At 43.7% G+C, this 22,247-nt stretch overlaps 1 protein-coding gene across 1 annotated transcript in view; it reads left to right on the forward strand.

The window, feature by feature from the left end:
• The first annotated feature begins 5,122 nt into the window (after positions 1 to 5,122).
• MGAT5B (alpha-1,6-mannosylglycoprotein 6-beta-N-acetylglucosaminyltransferase B) overlaps positions 5,123 to 22,247 on the forward strand; it is a 174,201-nt gene continuing 157,076 nt past the window's right edge. The window contains exons 1-2 of the mRNA XM_079965995.1: positions 5,123 to 5,922; positions 15,239 to 15,351. Of these exons, the coding sequence (XP_079822121.1) occupies positions 5,855 to 5,922; positions 15,239 to 15,351 (181 nt within the window). The 5' untranslated portion in view covers positions 5,123 to 5,854. The remainder of the gene's footprint in view (positions 5,923 to 15,238; positions 15,352 to 22,247) is intronic.

Raw genomic sequence — 22,247 nt, forward strand, 5'->3', positions numbered from 1 at the left:
AAAACAATGAAGGATTATGAGAATTCACTTCATATTTTGTGTCTGCCATTTATGATTTTTATTTCTTTCTCTCTTTTTTCAAAAAATAAAATAAAAAAGACATTTCTCATTCGTATGCAAAATTGGAAGAAGATGTCAACCACAGGGTAGCCAAGAGGGTTATTTAGGATAATCAGCATTCCAATTCTCATTCCTATTTTAGCCAGATGGTACAGAGAATGAATGGAGGAGATAGTGTGAAGAAGATGTAGCGGAAACATTTCTCAATCAGTTTGTCAACATTTCAGCTGGCAACTGAATGCTGCTTCAACACTGGGGATGGGACAGTACGCATAAGGACACACAGGAGCAGGGCAGCTCCCCTGATCACCTGTTGTTCATGTTGCTTTTGCTTCCTGGGAATTAGAGGGATAGGGGGCCAAGGGAGTGGTGAGGTTGATGCGGTACAAATGCATCGGCAGGGACAACCCAGTGCTCCCACTGGTGTGTTTGCACTTTTCCAGCCTCACTCACCACTGCCTCAGCCCCTCCCACTCTACCTGCCAGGAGGCAACAGGAACATGACCAACCGGAGGTCAGGTGAGCAGGGCTGCCCCACCATGCTGCCCAACGCTGACTACACTTAAGGACAGCAAGCTAGTTTAAGTGTGCAAGGCAAGTTGCATGCCCCCCTGCATCTTGCCCTCAGCATTTGCTGCCTGTGAAGAAGAAGAAGAGGAAGAGTTTGGATTTGATAACCTGCTTTATCACTGCCCTAAGGAGTCTTAAAGCGGCTAACAACCTCCTTTCCCTTCCTCCCCCACAACAAACCTTTTGTGAGGTGAGTGAGGCTGAGAGCATTCAGAGAAGTGTGACTAGCCCAAGGTCACCCAGCAGCTGCATGTGGAGGAGCGGAGACGCGAACCCGGTTCACCTGTGGTAGCCAATTCACTCTAACCCAGGGGTCAGCAAACTTTTTCAGCAGGGGGCTGGTCCACTGTCCCTCAGACCTTGTGGGGGGCCAGACTATATTTTGGAGGGAAAAAATATGAATGAATTCCTATGCCCCACAAATAACCCAGAGATGCATTTTAAATAAAAGCATACAATCTACTCATGTAAAAACACCAGGCAGGCCCCACAAATAACCCAGAGATACATTTTAAATAAAAAGACACATTCTACTCATGTAAAAACATGCTGATTCCCGGACTGTCCGTGGGCCGGATTTAGAAGGCGATTGGGCCGGATCTGGCCCCCGGGCCTTAGTTTGCCTACCCATGTTCTAACCAAAGATAGGGTTGACTTTGGAGCAGAGGTTTGGGCCACACAGGCTGTGAAGGCAGGTTTGTGGCAGCATGAGAAAAATTGCATCAAACTCTCCACTAAATAAAGGTCTCTGTGTAATTTGGATAGCATTGGCCTGCAGTTCAACATTCTCTACACAATGGCTCCCTCTAGACAATGGGTGAACCTGCAAATTAACGAGGAGTTTTTGGCTTTTTTTTTTTTTTAGTTATTAATATTACAGTACAGTAAGTAAAGTTTATTTTTATACTCTTTTGAGCCCAACGGCTCCCAAGAGGTGCGATTATAACAAGGATAATTTGATCTTCACACCACAGGTTTTTCTTTTAAATTATTTGAGGAGCTGCACTAAGAAGAAAAGCAGACAGCTGGTCAACAGTATGTCAGCTGCTAGGGGAAAAAGTTATTAGGAAACCAGAGATGTGTTAATATTCTTCTACTTGAGGAATAGAACAGAAATTTCTGGCTGGTAATGATGAGTAAAGTCATATTAAATCATCACCTAAAGGTTAAAATCCATAAATACATATGTGCAAATAGATTGGAGAAAGCGAATGAGTAGTCACTGGTGAAGCGGCTTCGTGATGTCACAAATCGGCCGGCCAATTGAAAAAACAGGCCGAGCTTCTGAACCAGCAGTGGTTGTGCAGGAAAAGGAAATTCATCCCCTCTAGATTGTCATGCCAGCTCTTCTCTTTCCAAAGAAACTAGCTGAGGGATACTTGTTCCTAGCCTCACTCTTAGACTATTCATTTAACAGATATGCCATTTGCCTAGGAGTAAGCTGCATTGAATTCACTGGAGCTTCCTTCTGAGTAGACAGGTTTAGTATACGAGAAGCAATAGCAATTATCATATTTATGCAACTTGACATACCAGGCTGAGTCCATACAAATACAACAAAATGTTGTTACAGCTTTCCTTTTCCCCATGCACCCTTGTGACTCCCTCAATAGTAACAATAGTTGGTTAAATGTGGATGTACAACTGCAGTGTTAAAGGCAAAGAATACATGACGTGTTTTATTTATAGTATTTGAATATTCAAAGTTATGTGTCTTACCTATATCATTTGGATATGTAATGTAATGTAATGTAATGTAATGTAATGTAATGTAAATAAATAACTAAATAAATAAATAAATAAATGGGGGGGAACCAAGTACTACAAAATGTGAGCCAGTATGGTCCAAGCTTGGTTTACTGCTGATATATCACATGACCCACCTTAATATCCAGGCAATCATTGCATTCTCTTAAATCCACTGAGCTCTCTGCTCAGTTAACATAATTAATTCCTCAACTAGCTGGTATGAATTCCCTTTGACAAACACGACAAAGTTAATCTGTGTAGTCTTCTAAAAATGTCTTGTGACTTTCATATGTTGGGCTTTGTTAAGTATGCTTCAACACTGACAAGACTTAAATGGAAGCGAGTTCCTTGTTTCTGTTACTCGTGTACAAGCACACATAATCTGTCAGAAACAAGTTCCTCTACCCTGATTTCACTCAGGTGAAATCTTTCCTGAAGATGTTCCTTAGGAATCTGAGCCCACACATCATTAATTCACCTTCTTGTGCCAAGTGCCTTCTCTTCCAGGTTCAGTTTGTAAGATTTGCAGTGGAAGGACATTGTGGTATGTGTACTAAGTCAACTAGAAAAGCTAATCAGTTTTGGAACCTCTTACATGTGGCTAATACTTTCTTTTATATCTCGTATTGCCTCCTTTTGATACACTGCAATCAGATTAGGGCAGGAGTGGGCTGACTTCAAGCTTCTAGGATTTACTCTTTTTCTTTTACTGGAACCCTGAGACCCACCCACTGTAGCCAGGTTCAAACAACATATATTTAGAATTAATGGATTCTGAGCCCAGTCATTTGCTCTGAATATCAGAACTGAACTGAGCTCAAAGCCCTTCTGCAAAATCCTTCTGTCATTTTACTGCCCATTCCCTAAGTTTGGAGAGATCCTTTTTACACTCTTCACAATACCTTTTTGTTTTAACTTGCCTGAACAATTTGGTATCATCAGCAAGCTTTGCTTTCTCCTGGCTCATCCCAACTGTATGAACGAGTTAAAGAGCACAGTCTGAAAAACAATTCTGGTGTGTGTGTGTGTGGGGGGGGGGAATGGACGGATGGTCTCCATTTTCTACATTCCTCCATAGGGAGAACTGTCAATTTATTCCTACTCTCTGCTTCCTGTTTCTTAACCACAAGAAGACCTCTCCCATAGCTTCTAAGCTGACTGTGATGGACAGCAGAGCCAGACCAGAATCTGGTGATGGAGTCTCCTTGAAATTCCACCAGAGTGCTGGAGCCTCTCTCTGATTGGCTACAAAGTCAGCTAGCCACAAAGTGGGGAGGGGAGGGAAGAATAAAAGGAGCGGTTTCTGAGGGAGATAGTTAGATAGGGCTAAGGTTCAGATTGAGAGATAGGGCTTGATTTAAGAGGAGAGATAGGGAGTAGGATAGGATTTGACTGAGTTAAGTGAAATACAGTGGTGCCTCGCAAGACGAAAAGAATCCGTTCCGCGATTCTCTTCATCTAGCGTTTTTTTCGTCTTGCGAAGCAAGCCCATTGACGGCTTAGCGGATTAGCGCTATTAGCGGCTTAGCGGCTTTTAGCGGCTTTTAGCGGCTTATCAGCTAAAGCAGATAAGCGGCTTAGCGGCTTAGAAAAAGGGGGGGGGGGAGGAAAAAAAGTCGGAAAAACTCGCAAGACATTTTCGTCTTGCGAAGCAAGCCCATAGGGAAATTCATTTTGCGAAGGGCCTCCAAAACAGAAAACCCTTTCGTCTAGCGGGTTTTCCGTCTTGTGAGGCATTCGTCTTGCGGGGCACCACTGTATCCATAGCAAGCCTTGCAGCTTAGATAGGGAGACCAGGTTAAGGGTCTGGGGAAGGTATACAGACAGGAGTGTTCTGGGAGGGCTGTGACTGAACTGGGAGAGGTAGAACCTGTGGGAATTCAGGCTACTGGGTCTCAGTATAGCCAGGAGGGGAGAGTTCTTCTAGGTACGGAAGACACCCAAACCACTAACAAGGGGTGAGGTGATCAGGTGTGGGATTGCTTAAGGAGTGGGTAGCTTAGGAAAAGTGCCCCTCACTCATGAACCAATGTATTAATCTGTATCCCCCAATGGGCTGGGCTTGCCCTGCCAGCACTTTGAATTAGACCCAGAAGCTGTTAACTCGTAGAAAGCTTTGGATATTGGCATAGTGTGCTCTCCCAGATCATTTCTCAGTAACAAGTTGGCTAGCACCCTCTGGAGTGACTGAGATTTCCAAACCCTTTTCAAAGGCAGCTTCATGTAGAGTTTGGTGCAGTAACCCAGTCTAGTGTTGCTGATGTGGTGTATTGTGTCAGCCACATCTTGTTCCTTCAGCATTCTGCCTGAGCATGTATTGGGTTTTCTGGCAATAGAATAATAAAATAATAATAATAATAATAATAATAATAATAATAATCAATTTTTTTATTTATACCCCACCCATATGACTGGGTTTCCCCAACCACTCTGGGCAGCTTACAGCATATCTAAAAACATAAAACATCAAGTATTAAAAACCTCCCAATACAGGGCTGCCTTCAGATGTCTTCTAAAAGTTGTGCAATTCTTTATCTCCTTGACATCTGAAGGGAGGGCGTTCCACAGGGAGGGCGCCACTACCGAGAAGTCAAAAGCCCATATCTTGTGTTTAGTGGCTGAATAGGAAACAGGCACTGCTGTAAGGCTGCTGTGCAATACCACCTTTCAGGTATGCTCTTCACAGTTCATAAAAGGCTAATGCCACGGGACTATCCCTGCAATTGCCACTAGATGGCATCCTATTCACGACGAAGCCTCTTCCGAATCCTGGCTCCTAGCAGCGCATCCTTCCCAGAAGGAAACAACACAACCTATTCGCAAGACTCAAAACGGAATGTTTTGGATGGCCAGGATGCTACAAGGCAGCCGCCGAGCTGGGATGGAGCTGGTCCTTTTAACCACTGCATTTCCATCCGTGGCTGGGAGTCGCCTCTTGAATAGGAAACAAGCGCAGGAAATGGCATCTACCTGGAAGTGCTGAAGCTTGGAGAAGGAAAGGAGCGAGCGTTTGCTGTAGGATATTTTTGGGTTGAGGTGAAACCTGGGCGAAAACTGGCTGTGATGAAGGATCCTGTGAACAGAAGAGTCTCTGGGTCCAGGTGTCTCCCACCTGGTCAGCAACAGTGGATTTAATACTTGGAGAAGGGAGGGCTGCTGCGTTTGCTACATCAACCTGCATTCAAAATGTGACTAAAACATTGTAGGAATCAACACCATCTAGTTCTCTTTTCTGGGTTCACACCTATTTCTTCTGAAGCAGACGGCAACAGAGGCAGAGCACCTGGGAGGGAACCGAAGATTGGATTCCCTTTAATATACCTGGATTTATTATTAGGGCAATTCTGTATTCCTTTTCTATACACATCCTTAAAAAAAAAAATGCCTCCAGTCACGGGCTCTTTATAACAACAGTGATTGGACTTGTTACATGTCTGCTTTCCTTCCTTCCTTTTTTTTTTTTAAAGTTTGAACAATGATTACAGTGAATTCAGATGGGAAAATAATGGTCAGAAGATGTCTCGTCACCTTGAGGCCTTTTAGGTAAAGTTCTCCTATACATACCTTCCTGCTGGGATGCTGGTGTGTGTGTGTGTGTGTGTGTGTGTGATTACCACTTAAAGACTGCATGCTGACAACCTCCCCTCCTTTCTAAGGGGAGAGGCCATTTGAGTTGCATGCCTGCAATAAGAAGCAAGTTTGCTTTTGAACTCACCTGAATGCAAATAGGAAGATGCCAGTCCTGTTTGGCAGGGTGTTTGCTAGCTCATTCATGATGCTGGGATTTGTTGAGGGTTGTTTTCTCAGAGTGAAACTGATCCTTATTGATATTTGTAGATATTGCAGGGGATCAGTGCAATATTAAACTTTGTCATGGTATCCTTAGGTATAGGTTGGTGTGAATTGATGGCTGCCGGCTATGAGATTATTCTGGGTCTATAACATATATTTCCTCTTAAGCCTCCCAGTGGAACGAATGAATTTCAGCTACTCACTGCTGTGTCCATGTAAAGTTTTCTTTTTTAGGGATTGTGTTTCAGTTGATCCTCATGGGGCCATTATCACCCCTTGTCTTTGTTTCGGGGCTCCTTTCTCATCCATGCTCAGACTTCCTGCTATCTTCTTTTGAAATGATGTAAGAAGATTTGAAGCTTATTCACTGATTGTTTTCAGTAGCACTTTTCTTTTCTTGGTTGTGTAAGGGTCCATAAATTAAAAATACACATACCGAAAGAGCATGAAGAACGAAAAGAAGATCAGGAGCAAGTGAAACTGATTGAACTTGCTCTAGGTGGACTTTAAAGCAAGTTCTTTCTTTCTAAGTTTAGGATGCTGGGTTATGTTATTTAGATGTGAGGAAGTCTGATGAGCTTCAAAGGGGGAGGGAAACTTAAATTAGCTGCTTGGTCCATCCCCTCCAGGGCTGGGCCCCTGCACTTAGCAGCAGTGGTGCTGTCAAAGCAAGACTTTCTAAGAAATACATATCATTATAAGAACGGCTATTTGACTTAGAACCATTGGCACCTGAGTTTGCTTTCCTCCATTCTTCTCTCCCTGTTTCCCTTTCCTTGTGTGTTGTGTCTTTTATAATGTAAGCTTGCAGGCAGGGACTGTCTTGTTCTAACTGACGGTATGTAAACCACTCTGGGAGCCTCTTTGGCTAAAGAGTGGGGTATGAATGCTCTAAATACATGAAGTCAGTCAGTCCAGGGCCCCATTCAAAAGAGTAGGAGGGCTCCCAAATGCAACAGGACTGGCTGATAATGCTTCATAGTGAATGAAGTAAGCGCACTTTGCCATCTAAAGAATGCTGCTCTCCCCTGCCCCCCACCATATTAAGTCCAGGGTCTAAAATCACTTAACTGCACTGCTGCCCAGCAGACGTACGTGAAACTTTTACAACCTTTCTCAACCAGGTGTTGTTGAACTATAACTCCCATCACCTCTGACCATTGGTTCTGCTAACTAGGGGTGGTGGGCATTGTAGTACAGCAACATCTGGGCACCCGAAGTTGAGAAAGGATGCTCTAGAATGATCTCAAGAAGAGCAAGACTGTTATATAAAAGGGACATGGACTATGGCATACAATGTTACGATATAGTAGGTGTAGTGAACCTTTGGTTCTCCAGGTGTTTCTGGACTACACGGGACTAGGCTAGTACTGTTGTGGTGAAGCCTGAGGTGAGATATGACTCTGCTGTTCACTCAGATGAACCTAATAAGAAAACTACTACTTATCTTACCTGGTAAACAGCTGTCAAGTAAATAGCTCAGGTAGATGAAAATGGAAAGCAATCAACAAATATTCTGAAGCTGTCTGTTGGTTCTGCAATATCTTAGTCTCCCTTGCTAACAATAAGCAGGTTTGTGGGTTTAAGAAATAGGAAAAGATAGTAAATGTATGTGCAGAGTGAAGGGACTGAAGCCATTGGCAACCCATCCAAAATAAAAACTCCTAACAGCCTGTTCCTATCAGAGTTTTTTGGGTTGTGTTTTTTTAAAGGCCTTCTGGATTTAGTGGGATGGCAGGAGAAGCATTTTCAGGATTTCCATTTTAAAAATATATCTTAGCAATCCCATTCTTTGAAGACTGGTGGTATGGCAATTTTCCTGATTTAAAATTTTCCCGTAAAGCTACTCACCAGGGGGAAACATACTGTTATGGGATTTCAGCCTAAGAATATTGTAAATTATTCTTCATAAAAAATACCTCATTCAGTCTAACACAACCGATCTTTTTGTCAGGGCACCCAGGATTCCACCTCCCTCCCTAGAGAAGCTTGCCTAGCACCAGCTTTGTTATAATTTTGGCACCAGTCAGAAACCATTCAATATATATTTGCTTAAAAAAAACCTTATGTCATCTTTCAAGACTAAGCCTACCCAGGGCAGTTCACAAAAGACAGTTAGTTTCATGTGCATAGCATGCAGAGCAGGACCATTATGCTCCCAAATAATGTACAGAACAGTCCACTTGCAATACTTCCCATCCTGCTCCCCATTGAGCTTTCTTTTACTCTTGTGATCTCTTCTGCACTGCCTATTCATCAGAATTGTTCCCAGCCCTTTTGCCATGGGTGAGGAACCTGTGGTTGACCAGATGTCATTGGACTCCAACTCCCACCGACCCCAACCAGCATAGCTAATGGTCAGGGATGATGAGAATTCTAGTTTAGCAATGACCAAAAGGCCACAGGATAGCCACCTCACCTTATACCTTCTCTGGCCCTTCCTCCCTCCTCCTTGGATGATCTGATGTCTCCTGTCTGTCAAACACTGTTGTAACAATGGAATGTTTTTGGCACCTGAACAGCTCTCCCTCTCAGATGTGTTTCAGATTGTCTTGACTTTCTGTTCTCCTAAACCCTTCACACCTGCATGATGGCCAGTAATGCAGCAGATTGTGGAGCAGGGTCAAATCATGATGGAAGGGCTCCTTCTCCTCATTTCTCTGATCACAACGCTGGTAGTTGGTAGCTACCAGCTACCACCTACCATTTCATGTGCTCGGGTATTTCAGCAAAATAATGCAAGTTTTATCCATTCTCCAGAATTTTATGGTCTTTCTTTAATTGCCACATCTGGTGTTTTCATCTTGTAGTGTTCTCTCTCTATGTATTTATTGCTTTTGTTCTGGGCCGGCCCTACTATTAGGCCAAGTGAGGTGACCACCTTAGGCAGCAGATGCTGCAGGGCAGGGACCAACAGCAATAGGCTGGGATCTTTGTGTGCTGTGTGATCTACTTTGCACCCACTAAACTAGCCTGCTGGCCTTAGGTGTGGTGGAGGACGCTGTCCAATTTTCTGGTGCTGAAATGAGATTCAGGCTGCTCAGCTTTTGCACATGCCATAGAAGGGGCAATCTCTTTCCCTTTGCCTCAGGCGGCAAATGTCTTGGACTGACTGTGCTTTTCTTATCATTGCATGCCAACCTGGCATACACGGGGTGTACCAATAGGTATGCCACTGTATCATAAAAAATACATTACATTGGCACTGCAGTAATGTCATTTAGGAATCTCACAGTGCATTCCTATACATGTCTACCCAGAAGTCTCACTGAGCTGGTGTAGGATTGCATCCTTAGGCTGCTTTTGTCCTGCCTCCCATCCAAAACCAACCACAGGTGCCATTACTTGAAAGTAAAGAAGTAAACTTTTATTGTAGCAGTCTAATGGTACAAACTTGGCAGTTAGTAACCTAGAGCAGAATCTAGATCAGATGCTCCTGCAAGGCAAAGGAAAGCAAAGGCCAAAGTTCAGGAGACTGAGATTAGTAGCAAGAAGTCCAAGACTGAACAAGAGCTGCAATGTTGTTCCAATGATTCTCCCTTTTAAGCAGAGGCAGAGAATGCTCAGATACTCACATCCCTGTAGGAATTCCTGTCTTGCAGATGAGCACTCGGCTTAGGGGGCTGAAACTTCTCTTTACTATTGATGTGCAGCCTCTCCCGAGGAGGCAGTGCTAGAGCCACCTCCCCCTGTGAATCCTACCCTTCTGCCAGAGCAGGTCACACCCCTGAGCCTTTCTCCCCCTCCATTTGCACGGAAGGGGCAGTCTCTGGGGCTTCTGCCTCATCAGCCCCACCCCAGTCCTCATCCTCAAGTGCCTCAACTCCTGTTATGAATAGGAGTACTTAGAGGAAACCATGACTGCTGCATGCAGGGCTTAAGTTGAGCCAGTACTTGTCTGGAACATAGGAAATAATAACAGATACATAGTGATTTCCCCTCACTTCAAAGAGAAGCCGCAGTTGACTCTTGCTCCTTTTGAATTGTGGGGAAGAACTTCAATTTCAGAAGGTCTTAATTGTCAACACTCATCTTCGCAGTGATTATTGACTAGGTACACAGTTACAAAGCTTTAAGGCACTTATTCCCTTTACAGAAGGACAAGAATGAGAGGCTTATGTAAAGAGGAGTGTGGGCCAGGTGTAACTCTGATGAACCCATCACATGTCCCTTCTTAATATATTTACCTCAAAATCAAGAATGTGAGAAGCAGGCATTTGAAAACAGATGCATTTATTTATAATAGAATCATAGACTTGTAGAATTGGAAGGGACTCTGAGGATCATCTAGTCCAGTGGTGGCCAAACTTGGCCCTCCAGCTGTTTTGGGACTACAATGCCCATCATCCCTGACCACTAGTCTTGTTAGCTAGGAATGATGGGAGTTGTAGTCCCAAAACAGCTGGAGGGCCAAGTTTGGCCACCACTGATCTAGTCCAACCCCAAACAATGCAGGAATATGCAGCTGTCCTATACTGGGATCAAACCTGCAACCTTGGTGTTATCAGCACCGTGTTCTAACCAACTGAGCTATCCAGCCGTATCTATCTATCATTACAGTTATATTAGACAAGGAGCTCCCCATTTTATCCCCTCAAGAATCCACTGAGGTAGGTTAGACTGAGGGACAATGATTGGTTTCATGACTGTGTGGAGATTTGAACCCTGGTCTCCTAGGTCCTAGTCCAACACTCTAACCACTACACCCCTTGTCAGAGTGCTGCCTTGTGGAGTGTACTCTTGGTGGCAAAGCCAGATTTGTCACTGTGTGTAACATCCCTAAGGTAATTCAAATGCGTAACATGTGAATGTGACAGACATGTATATCATGCAGGTGCATTCATCCCAGCAGGCTGGGATTGGTTGCCGCTCTTCCTGTCGAAGAAACTCTCATGGTGAGCTCATGTGGGAGAGGTCCACCCAGGCCGTCTCTTCCTGAATTGTGTGTTTTACTGTTCTTAAAAAATGTGCCAGCCTTGATCTTATTAAGGTCCATGGCAAAGCTGACTGGCCTAATGCAAGATGAGCTCTAAAGTGGGGTTGCGTGCAAAACTAGAAGCTGGATGGACGGATACGTCTCTCAGTAGCAATTCACTGGCTGTGCCAGTTGTGTCATGGGCTATACACAGCCATCAGGGAGAGCTGTCACCTTCTCTCATGTTGAATGACGGTTGGCTTAATAGAACAGCAGAACCCGACTTATTGTGCTGTGATGAAGGATGGCATGGGGAGGGACTGGCTGGAGTAGACTACTTTTTCTGACTAGCTTTAGGGTCTTTTTTAAAAAAAGCTGAGAAGTTTCAAACTAATTTCAGGGCCAATTTTCTTTCTTTTCTTTCTTTCATGCCGAAGTGTATAGTTTTGTTAGCAGAAGAGATGAAGGCCAGTGGGAGAGCATCTGCTTCGCATGCAGAAGTTTCCAGGCTCAATCCACAGCACCTCCAGTTAGGGCTGGGAGAGAGCCCTGTCTGAAACCCTGGAGAGCTATTGCTAGTCACTGTTGATAATACTGAGCTAGCTAGACCAAGCCACCTTACTCTGTGTATGGCAGCTTCCTATATTGATAAAGACAAATGTATTTATGGTGTACAAAGAGCAATGGGAATGCATTCAGCCTCCCCACCCCACCCTCCAGATCAGGCATAGGCAAACTCGGCCCTCCAGATGTTTTGGGACTACAACTCCTATCATCCCTGACCACTGGGGTCAGGGATGATGGGAGTTGTAGTCCCAAACATCTGGAGGGCCGAGTTTGCCTATGCCTGCTCCAGATGTTGAGAATCCAACACACACAATACCAGGCACCTCCGCTGTCCTGATTATTCCCATCTTTAAAAAAACAAGCCCAAACAACATGTGGTCATAGAAGACTGTAATAGAGAGACTCACCTTGGACTTCACTATGGACTGAAGCATGTAGTCCAGAGACATAACCAAACAAAAGAAGGTGAGATGTTGATGTAGAAAAGAAATGAATGTAGAAAGACTAGCCTTCTGCTTGAAATCGGCATGCATGCAACCGATGTAAATATATTCTAGGTGCCACAAGCGTATGGTAAAACTGCTGTAACCTAGAGTTGTATTCAAAGAGTCTACTATAAAGCTGCATTGCTGAAAAAGGCAGCAGGACACACCACCAAGCAGCCTCTGTGGGAGTGAGAGTGAAAGGTTTCCCTTGGGGTTTCTGTGTATGGTGAAAATACGCATCCATCTCTCTCCCCCCCCCCCTTGGCCTTGGCTGCTGCCATGGGATGCTCATGGGACCCCTTCCTGCGAGAGTATTGCACCGTGTTTGCTTTCTAAAATTTCTAGGATATTTCCACCACTATAAAGTAGTAAATAAACAAAAATAAAATAAAATAAGAACCTTGGCTTCTGTTAAGTGCACCACAGCCAAATTGATTGGTACAATGTGATCTTCTTTTATTTATAAATAAAGGGTGCATACTGTACACTATTACTAAGGAAGATGGATGTGATCATGTTTAACCTGGGAAGATGGGTATTTCCCATTGATAGTAGCTGCAAATGATCCTTTTGCAATGTGACATTTTGTTGAATTGCTCTATTCTTAATCAAATGAAAAAGTAGAGAGAAACTGGTCACGTTGAAGGACACTGTGAACATTCCTAATTTGACTGCAGATTAATGCTGGGTCTTAACTGTTATGCCACTGGACTCCAGCACCTGCTCACCTATTAGCAAAAAAACCTTGGAAATGAAAGACCCCCCTTTTAACTAAGCGATAATTGTGATATTATGTTAGGATGCAGCAGCCACAGGCTTGGAAACCTTTTCCCACATAAGAAGAGCCCTCCAGGATCAAGCCAGAGGACCATTTTGTCCAGCATCCTGTTCTCCTAGTGGCCAGCTAAATGCCGTGAGAGATCCACAAGCAGGACCTGCGCTCAGCAGCAGTTTCCCCACTTGTGAGTCCCAACAACTGGTATTCAGAGGCACACTCCCTTGCAACAGTGGTGGAAGAACATAGCCATTGCAGCTAGGAGACATGGCTAGCCTTATTCTCCGTGAATTTGCCTAATCCTCATATAAAGCCACCCAGATTGGTGGCCTTCATTGCTGCTATGTGCACTTAAAGTTATTCATTATGACCATTTATTTATTAAATTTCTATGCACCCTTTATCCCAGGATCACGTATAAGAACACAAAAATGCATAACATAGCAAAACACAATACTAATGCAGTGTGCTCACCTTTTCCTTACTTCTTATTATATGTGTCATTTTCTTCCTTACTGTCTCAGTGACAAATGAATGGTACTGATTAGCTTGGGCTACACTAACATTTATGTTAAATGTGGATGTGACATTAAGCGACAGTGGTGGCCTTAGGAATTTCTAACCCAAAGTGGGGGGGGGGGAACCAAATTGGTGGCCTTTTGCTCTTGTTCCCTTTGCAAGCAGAAACATTCAAAGCCACACTCTGCTTTTGCGCTGTTAAGAATAAGAAGGCTTCCCTTTGTGGTGCATCTTGAAACAGGGGTTTCTTGGGACAATTATACGGCTTAGGAAAATGGGGTAGGATGGAAATCAAATAATGTGCAAGTGGTTATTTTGCTTGAGGAAAACCAGAGTGAATGTAATTATCTGATCATCATATTGCCCCATTGAAGTTCTTGTAACTTACTTATTCTGATCCTGTTGGGTACTGCAGGCGCTGCAGTTTCATCCTCTGAAATGCATTTGCAGTCTTGAAGTTTTTCATCTTCTAATGAGATTCTTCTAAACCAGGCAACTCATTTGACTGTTTCCCCTCCTTTCAGCTCTTTCCTTCTTTTTTCTTTCCTTCTCCCCCTGCTTCTCCAGTGGTCTAAATTAGTAATTAAATGCAGTGTTTAACCATCACTCCTTGCTCGATTATAATTATGAAGATTCAAATGCCTAAACAAGTCTGGCATAATGATGAGTGTGTGTGTGTGTGTGTGTGTGTGTGTGTGTATTTAATCAATGGGAAGAATCTGGAGAAAAGACTGAAGACAAAGCAGGGCCCACCCTGACAATTAAATACCAACCCCTTGACACACACCAGGTACCACTTCATTATATTATGTTTTGGGGAGAAGAGAGATTGTTGTTGAAGTGGCTGAACAGCATACAACAGTCTGATTTGGTGGTCTGCCATTGTGAATTGTAGCATTCCAGTAGTCTCTGACTCTTAAGCTACCTAGGACACCACACACTCAGGCTTCAGAGCAATTTTTGTTGGGGTTAAAAGAGAACAGGAGTGAGCAGCATGGGCCTATGGTTGGCAGCTAGTATAAAGTCTCTAGATTGGCCTATAAATGTCATATAGTTACACACCTAACTCCTGGAGGTCCAAGACAAAGTTTTTTGAGAAGTTTTTTTTAAAAAAATTATTAAAAAGAATCATTGTTGGCTAAAGTTAGGCTGCACAACATTTTACATTTTATGAGTAAGTAGGCAGTGGGTGAAATGATTAAATACACTTCAGAAATGACAGGGAGCTGTGCAAAAAGCGTTACTCTGACATTTGTGCAGGAGAACATCCCAGTGGATTTATGCCCTGTGGTGAGTGTTCTGATACATGCAGCTTTCATTCCTGTTAAGTACAATTAATTTGTTTAGCAGAGAGAAGTACTGTGTTCTCTTCCATCTAACACAATGTTTACTCCTGCCCCGCAGCTTATTCAATCCAACAAGTATGAGGGAAAAAGTGGTGAAGTTTTGATGGCTGGGTTTGTCATTTCTTACTTAGGGGAGCAACGAAGTCACTTAGTAAGTGCCTACGCTTGATTGAGGATCAGATTGTGACAAAGCATCATCTTCCTCGTGGCAAAGAACCCTTAACTCCACACACTTGTGCTAGTAGAAAAAACCTTCTTCCCAGTTGTGTGTTTCCAAGGCCAGACCCAAATCTGGCGCCTGGAGGAGCCACTACCCACCACCTGGAAGCAATGCTAGATTTCAGAGGGATGGAAGTGATCCTTAAAGCTCTTTCAAAGTAGTGGGAATTTGTAGGGAATTTCTCCTGCATATTGTTTAGCTTTATACCTGATGATGCTCCTCTTTTGTCTCCCTTTATAGGATATTTGTGGTTGGGATTGGATTTTTCACTCTCTGCTTCTTAATGACATCACTGGGAGGTCAGTTTTCAGCCAAAAGACTGGGGGACTCGCCATTCACCATCAGGACCGAAGGTAACTCACTCATTTGACTATGTTTGTCAGATCAGCAACCTGAAAAATAGCTTTTGCCTTTAAGTTGCATGGCTGATGAAGTAGGAAAGGCTGTTGCCACTCAGCCAGATGTGGGGAATCTTAGTCTGGGGGGCCATTTGCATTGTGCCCCTCTAGACCTCTCTGTCTGGCCCCTGGAACAGTCCCCAAGCCTCCTCCCCAGGCCACACCAGTGGCATGCAGCCCCCAGAAAGTTGCCTATGAGAGAATGTGGCCTTGGAATGGAAAATGTTCCCTTCCCTTGCACCAAATGGTGAGCGAAAAGAAAGGGGGCCCCTACACCCTTACTGACAGGCATAAGAAGTGGTGCTAGTTGCAGGGATAGGCTGGGTCAGGTTCAGAATGCTCATTGGTCAGCAATACCTTCCATGGCTGATGAGGTCAGCTGCACCCTATACATGTGCAAGTGTAACCCACTGACGTCTAGTGTTTTAATGATTCTGCACATGCTCAGTTAGTGAGCCAAAGCGGAGAGCAGCCACCATGACAGGCAGTTGCCTCAACGCAGTTGGGATCATGCCCACTGTCTCCTCTCTGTAAGGTCCTGAACCCTGAAGAGCAGGGTTGTCAGTTTCAGTTTCTCAAGTGCCGATGCTCTTGAGGAGACTGAGGTGAAGGAGAAGAAGCCATTTGCCCTCTCTGGCCAGCAGGCTTCTGAAGACGTTTTGTGGTGATGCAAGGAACTTCAGGAAGGCAATGTGTTGTTTTATTGTGTTGCAACTTTATGTAAACTGTATCATTTCTGCACAACAGAGAGAGAGAGAGTTGTTCAGTGCTTGAGAGTTTTGTTATTTATCTCAGTATAAGTCTTTTGCAGCGTGTCCCTCTGGAGACCCTGTACAAGGTATTTTGATGATAGTAAAAAAGTTGAAAAAGAGTTGAAAAAGAGTTGCACAAGAATAAATGGTATCCTGCTTCAGAGGAGGTATGCTATAGTTGAGAGAAGCAGGAGTGGATATGGGTAAAGTCTGATTTGCGCATAGTCAACAAGCTAAGGTCCAAAACCAACAGAAAGCTTAAGCAGGCCTACTGGCAGGTTTGGTGTTATCTGCTTAGCTCTCCTTCCCCAGCTGAGATAGTGGTCTTAGCTTTAAGAGTGGCTGGGGAAACACAGCCAGATGGGTGGGGTATATTATTATTATTATTATTATTATTATTATTATTATTATTAGCCTTGATGTGTGTTTTTTCTGATAGAGCCCTTGCATTGTTGAAAGTTCCAGGGGCCACCTCTTCAGACCATGCTGGTGATTTTCTGTATGTTTTGTTTTATGTACGCTGCTTAGAATAGCAAATGATATAGCAGTGTATAAGTGTCTTAAATAAATAAATGAATGAATAAATGTCCCTGCTGACTTCTGTGGGTCCCTTTGCAGGGGAGTAGGGTGCTACCTTCTGAGGCTTCCTCTCCTGATCGTTTCCACACCCAGCCCTCCACATCCTTGGGGTCCTCTGATCTCCCTTCCAAAAATAGTGGGTCTGATCCATGGACTGTAACTCCTGGCCAGTCAGCAGCCGCATACACCACACAGTGTGGAAGGGGCCCTTCCTCTTCCTGCCTCCCATCTCACCTCACCTGTCACAATATCATCATCTTCTGCAGCAAGGAGTTCAGGCAAAAATGATTATCTGTGTTTTTAATCCGGCATCCCTACATTTTACTGGTTGAAGCAACACTAAAGTGGGAAAGAATTCTGGGGTTGTCACTGACTTCCTAGGAAGGTAATCATGAATGAAAGCATAGGCCGTGACTCCTGGTGGTCTCTTCTGGAGTATGCTAGCCATGCAAGTTTGCCATGGCACACACTTTTTGCTTTGATATAAAATGCCACTGTTTTCCCCTTCACATAAGATTTTTATGGTTTTTCCTCCTTTTTTGCAGTCCTTATTTGATCTGTCCACACAATAGCCCTGTGAGACGGATGGTTGGAGAGCAGAGGCTGAGAAAAAAGCAAATTGCTTTTCTATGACATTTAACTTCGTACGGTTTCATTGCCTGTAATCACTCTTGCATCCCTTTGTTTCACCTTGGGGAAACAGAGAGGGGCAGTTTTGTGTCTGCTGCTGATCTCTGTGGTCTGAGTTGAGTCCTCTGTCATTGGCACCGAACATCTCACACCAGACGATTGAAGGGGTAGCACATCCTCATTTTTCTACGGGGCAAATGGTCACCTGCTTTTGTCTAGTAAGATCAACAGGCTATAGAAGGACCGTATGATGTTGAAACTGTTATCTTTTAACAGTTTTCAGTGATTCTTGCATGACTATCTGTGCCACCATAGTGTGGCACTCCCAAGGCTATGTGCAAAAGTAGAAAGTCTTTCCAGATCCATTGCTATTGCTTAGAGGGTTCTTGTCCCAGTTTGTAGGAACATGAGGACTATGTGCACACACATCAGACCATCCTGAGCAGTATCACAGCCTAGGACCCTTGTACCTATGGGACCACCTCTCCTGGTATGCCCTGCGGAGGAGCTTAAGGTCCATAAATAGCAACACCCTAGTGGTCCCGGGCCCTAAGGAAGTTAGATTAGCCTCAACCAGAGCCAGGGCCTTTTCAACACTGGCTTTGGCCTGGTGGAACGCTCTGTCTCATGAGACCAGGGCCCTGCAGGATCTGATTTCTTTCCGCAAGGCCTGTAAGACAGTGTTGTTCCACCTGGCCTTTGGCTTGGACTCAACTTGATCCCCTCCCCCTCTTTCCTTTTTCCTTTCTCCTTCTGTGATGGAACTCCTATTTGGGGACTTCCCTGGCTTTTTTCTGGCCCACGTAGGACCAGTCTGAATAGTTAGCCTTGGTGAAGATTTGACCTTTTCATCCTCAAAAAGTTTTTGATTTGAGTTTCTATTGAAATGAGGCTGCATTTTAATGTTGTATTTTAATCTTGTTTTTAAGTTGTATCTTAATAAATTATTTTATATCGGGTGTTAGCCACCCTGAGCCCGGTCTTGGCTGGGGAGGGCAGGGTATAAATAAAAATTATTATTATTATTATTATTATTATTATTATTATTATTATTATTACTACTACTATTACTATTATTATTATCCTCATTGTGCATTTCTTCAATTTGTGTGCATGTCATCTGAGTCTCCCTTTAGTTCAAGGAAGTGGGAACCTCAGGGTTAGGGGTCAAATGCTGCTCTCCAGGTCACTATTTCTGGCTCTTGGAACTTTCCCTAGGTCACATCCCCACCAGCCGTGCTCTGTAACACCCTTGCACTTTTGCTTGGCTGGAATGTATTTTTGAACTGTGATAGCACCTCTGGCTTCTATGGATAGCAGATAGAGAAATGCACTTATTTAATAGATTTCTATACCACCTGTATCTTCCAAGGATCTCAAGGTGGTGTACATGTTTCTTCTCCTCCTCATTTCATCCCCACAACAACCCTGTGAGATAGGTTAGCCTAAGAGATGGTGACAGGCCCAAGGTCAGCTAGTGAACTTCATGGCTAGTAAACCCTGGCCTCCCACATCCTAGGCATAGGCAAACTCCGGCCCTCCAGATGTTTGAGACTACAATTCCCATCATCCCTGACCACTGGTCCTGTTAGCTAGGGATGATGAGAATTGTAGTCCCAAACATCTGGAGGGCCGGAGTTTACCCATACCTGTCCTAGTCCAGGACTCTAACCATTATGCCACACTGGCTCATGCAGAAACCTCTTTGTGTGCCTGGAATGTTGCCTTCTGTACAAAGGGAAGAGCCTCTGCCCACTAGCACGTGGAGGGCCCCTGGAGGGCAATGTGGCCCCCAGGCAAAAAAAGAAAGAAAGAAAGAAAGAGATTCCCATCCACCTTGCAGCATTTAGTTAAAACATTATGACAGGGCTCTCAGCATTTGCTCATCCCCCCAAGCAGCCGCCAATGAATTGGAGCAGTTATGTAGGAAATGCTGGGTGTGATAACATCCTGTCACACATCACCTTTAATTAAAACATTTCTGTCCTGCCTTTCCATCCTGATTAGCCTTCAAGGCTCCCAATTTAAACAGCACAAAAACGCAGGCTAAATCCAGCTTAAAATAGCCTAAGATTCAATGTATGCAGAAGAGCAATTAAAAATATTCAGCAGGTCCATATTGTTTACCGCTGGGAGAACAAGGACGGCTTGGGGCAAAAAATTCCAGACCAATGTGACTGAAGAGGGAGTTCTATGATCAGAGCATGGCTGCAGAAAATGCTTTGTTCCCAGTAACCAAAGGCTGGACTGGGAGGGAGTTGCCTGGGGCAGAACCTCAGGTAATGCTCTCAGCAGATAAGAACATAAGAAGTGTCCAGCTGGATCAGGCCAATGACCCATCCAGTCAAGTATCCTGTTTCCACAGTGGCCAACCAGATGCCTATGGGAAGCCTAAAAGCAGGACCTCAGCACAATAGCTCCCCCCCCCACTTGTGATCCCCCCAGGTATCCAAAGGCATATTGCCTCTGATAGTCAAGGCAGAGAACATGGCCATTGTGGCTGGGAGTCATTGATAGCCTTACCATAGGTTTGCATGGGAGAAGGGAATCCTTTTAAAGGTTTTAAAATCATATAGACAGTATCATGAGACACGAAGCGGCAGCTGCCATGCATTTAATAATAACACATAGTCTGGACTTCAGTGAATTGGGCAAGCTGACCAACAGCTCCCAATGCCTGCATTTTTTATAGCTCACCAATAGTGGGTAGTGAAAGAAGAGGGGTGGAATTCTCTCTAAATTCATCTCAAAAATGTTATCAAGTCAGAGGAGGAGCAGAGCAAGAGCACTCTGGCTGCTGAAGGGAGCAGCTGTCTAGCAGTACTCCTAGCCCCAAATGCAGAGTACAATTGACTGCTCCCATTTGGAAGCAGATGAGTCTCTCTGATATGCAACTTTGATTCTGGGGGAGATACAAAATAGATGTGGAGTGACAATTTGGCTATTTGTGTCTCTGCGGCACAAGACACATAATGGGTTGTTGAAGGATCAAATTGTGCAGTGTATGTGTGTGTCGGTGTGTCGTAGCTTCTTTCTCTTTAACAACCGTGCAATATTGAGAGAGGACAGGAAAGGAATAATTTAAAGTTCCATTTAACTTCAAAAGAGAAAGAGGGAGACTGCTACTTGGAAGCACATCTTTGTGTGTGTGTAAAGAGCATTTGCAAAGGTAAAATTGCCTGGAAGCAATATGAAGGCTGTTTTAAAATAGGTCATGGTGGAAGTTCTGTATAACATGCAATTGGGATCTGAGAGAATAGTGCTGTCCATGGTTGCCATTTTTGTAAGTGGTGCTATTAAGTAGGAGGCTTCTTCTATGCGGATTAATAAACACAAATGACATTGTTCCATTGCTTTGCCATCCATTTTTATGTATCAACCCTTCTGATATTTGTATTCTTGGTCAACTATGTGTTGCATCTGAATAATAACATTTTCCAAGTCAGCCACAACAACAACAATTACAACAACTGATTTATTATTTATCTTCTAAACCACCACCTCAAGGCAATTTACACATAACATAATTTTTAAAAGTTAAAAACAGAATAGCATCAATACATATGAAACAAGACCAAAATCCTAACAAATGAACGCTTGTGGCAAAGATCCATTTATCCAGTTGGGGAAGTCTGACAAAACAAAAATGTCTTCAGCAGTTCAAAGTGCAGATAGTGGGTGCCTGTTATAACTCGACAGGAATGCTGTTCCACAGAACAGGGGCAGCCACAACAAAAAGCCCTGCTCTGAGTTACCATGGAGTGGATTTCTGAGATCTTTGGAACTTGCAGGAGAATTAAGTTACTTTTGATAGTCAAAACACAGGCATACTACATTTATTGCAAGTACACCCAGCCCTCGTGTTGGTGAGCCAGATGGAATAACCTTGCTGGAAAGTCAATATTATGAAAGTGTTTTTCCAGGTCTCCTTCCTCTTTCTTATACTGATGACAGTACATATCTTTCTGAGGGTAATTTGCCACCATTAGTTGGATGGGGGTGGAAAATGATTCTCATGAAACGAAACTTGCAGCTTCTCATGGCTTTGTACATTTCCTATACTTCTACATTCTTCTCTTGTTTTGCTTTGGAGAGTCTAAAAACATATCTAGCCAGCGACAATGCAAGGATGAAACCACTCAATAACTTCCTTGGGGGTGTTTTACCCCCTTATTTGTGACTGTGTGTTGATAAACCTTTGGTTTAAGTTTAAGATTACTTCAGTTTCATTGGCTGCAGTGGGAAGTCAGGAGGGGGAGACGCCTGTCTGCTTGCAGTGATCTGCTGGCACAGATGCAATGAAATATATATATAATATAATCTTTTTTTTTTTTTTACAACTGGCTCAGAGACTTTTCCTTGCTCCCACTCCCACAAATCACACTATTACCACCTCAGCATAGCTTTACCGAAATTGTGCTAGGGACTCTTTCTTTCCCTTCTGCTCAATAATTCTTGAAACCCAACTTTTTAATCATAGCTGGTGTGTCTTTAAATCCCAAACTAAAGCCACACTGCTCTTGTGGAGTCTATTAAAAATGGAAAGCCTCTCCTAATGCCCCTTTTACAGACCTGGGGAAAGAACACACACACTCTTTCTCATGCAGAGTCCCATTCTGGGGTCTGAGAAATGGAGGCCATGTTCTTATAAACAGTTGTTCTGGTTTAGCCAACACTTTCTTTCACCTCCCTTCTCACAGATCAGCACTGGAATGGTGCTCTCTTGGCACCTCCTTGTTCAGAGGACCAGGTTGTTCTGAGGGAATAACTTCATTACCACATTCCTTTACCACCATTTTCTTCTATATATGATCCTTGTCCCACGTTGGGCAAAAAAATTCTGCATTACAGGGGGTCACCTTCATGGTCCCTTCCAATTCTCCAACTCTA

This window comes from Podarcis cretensis (genome assembly GCF_951804945.1).
Source record: "Podarcis cretensis genome assembly, chromosome: 2".
Taxonomy (NCBI): domain Eukaryota; kingdom Metazoa; phylum Chordata; class Lepidosauria; order Squamata; family Lacertidae; genus Podarcis; species Podarcis cretensis.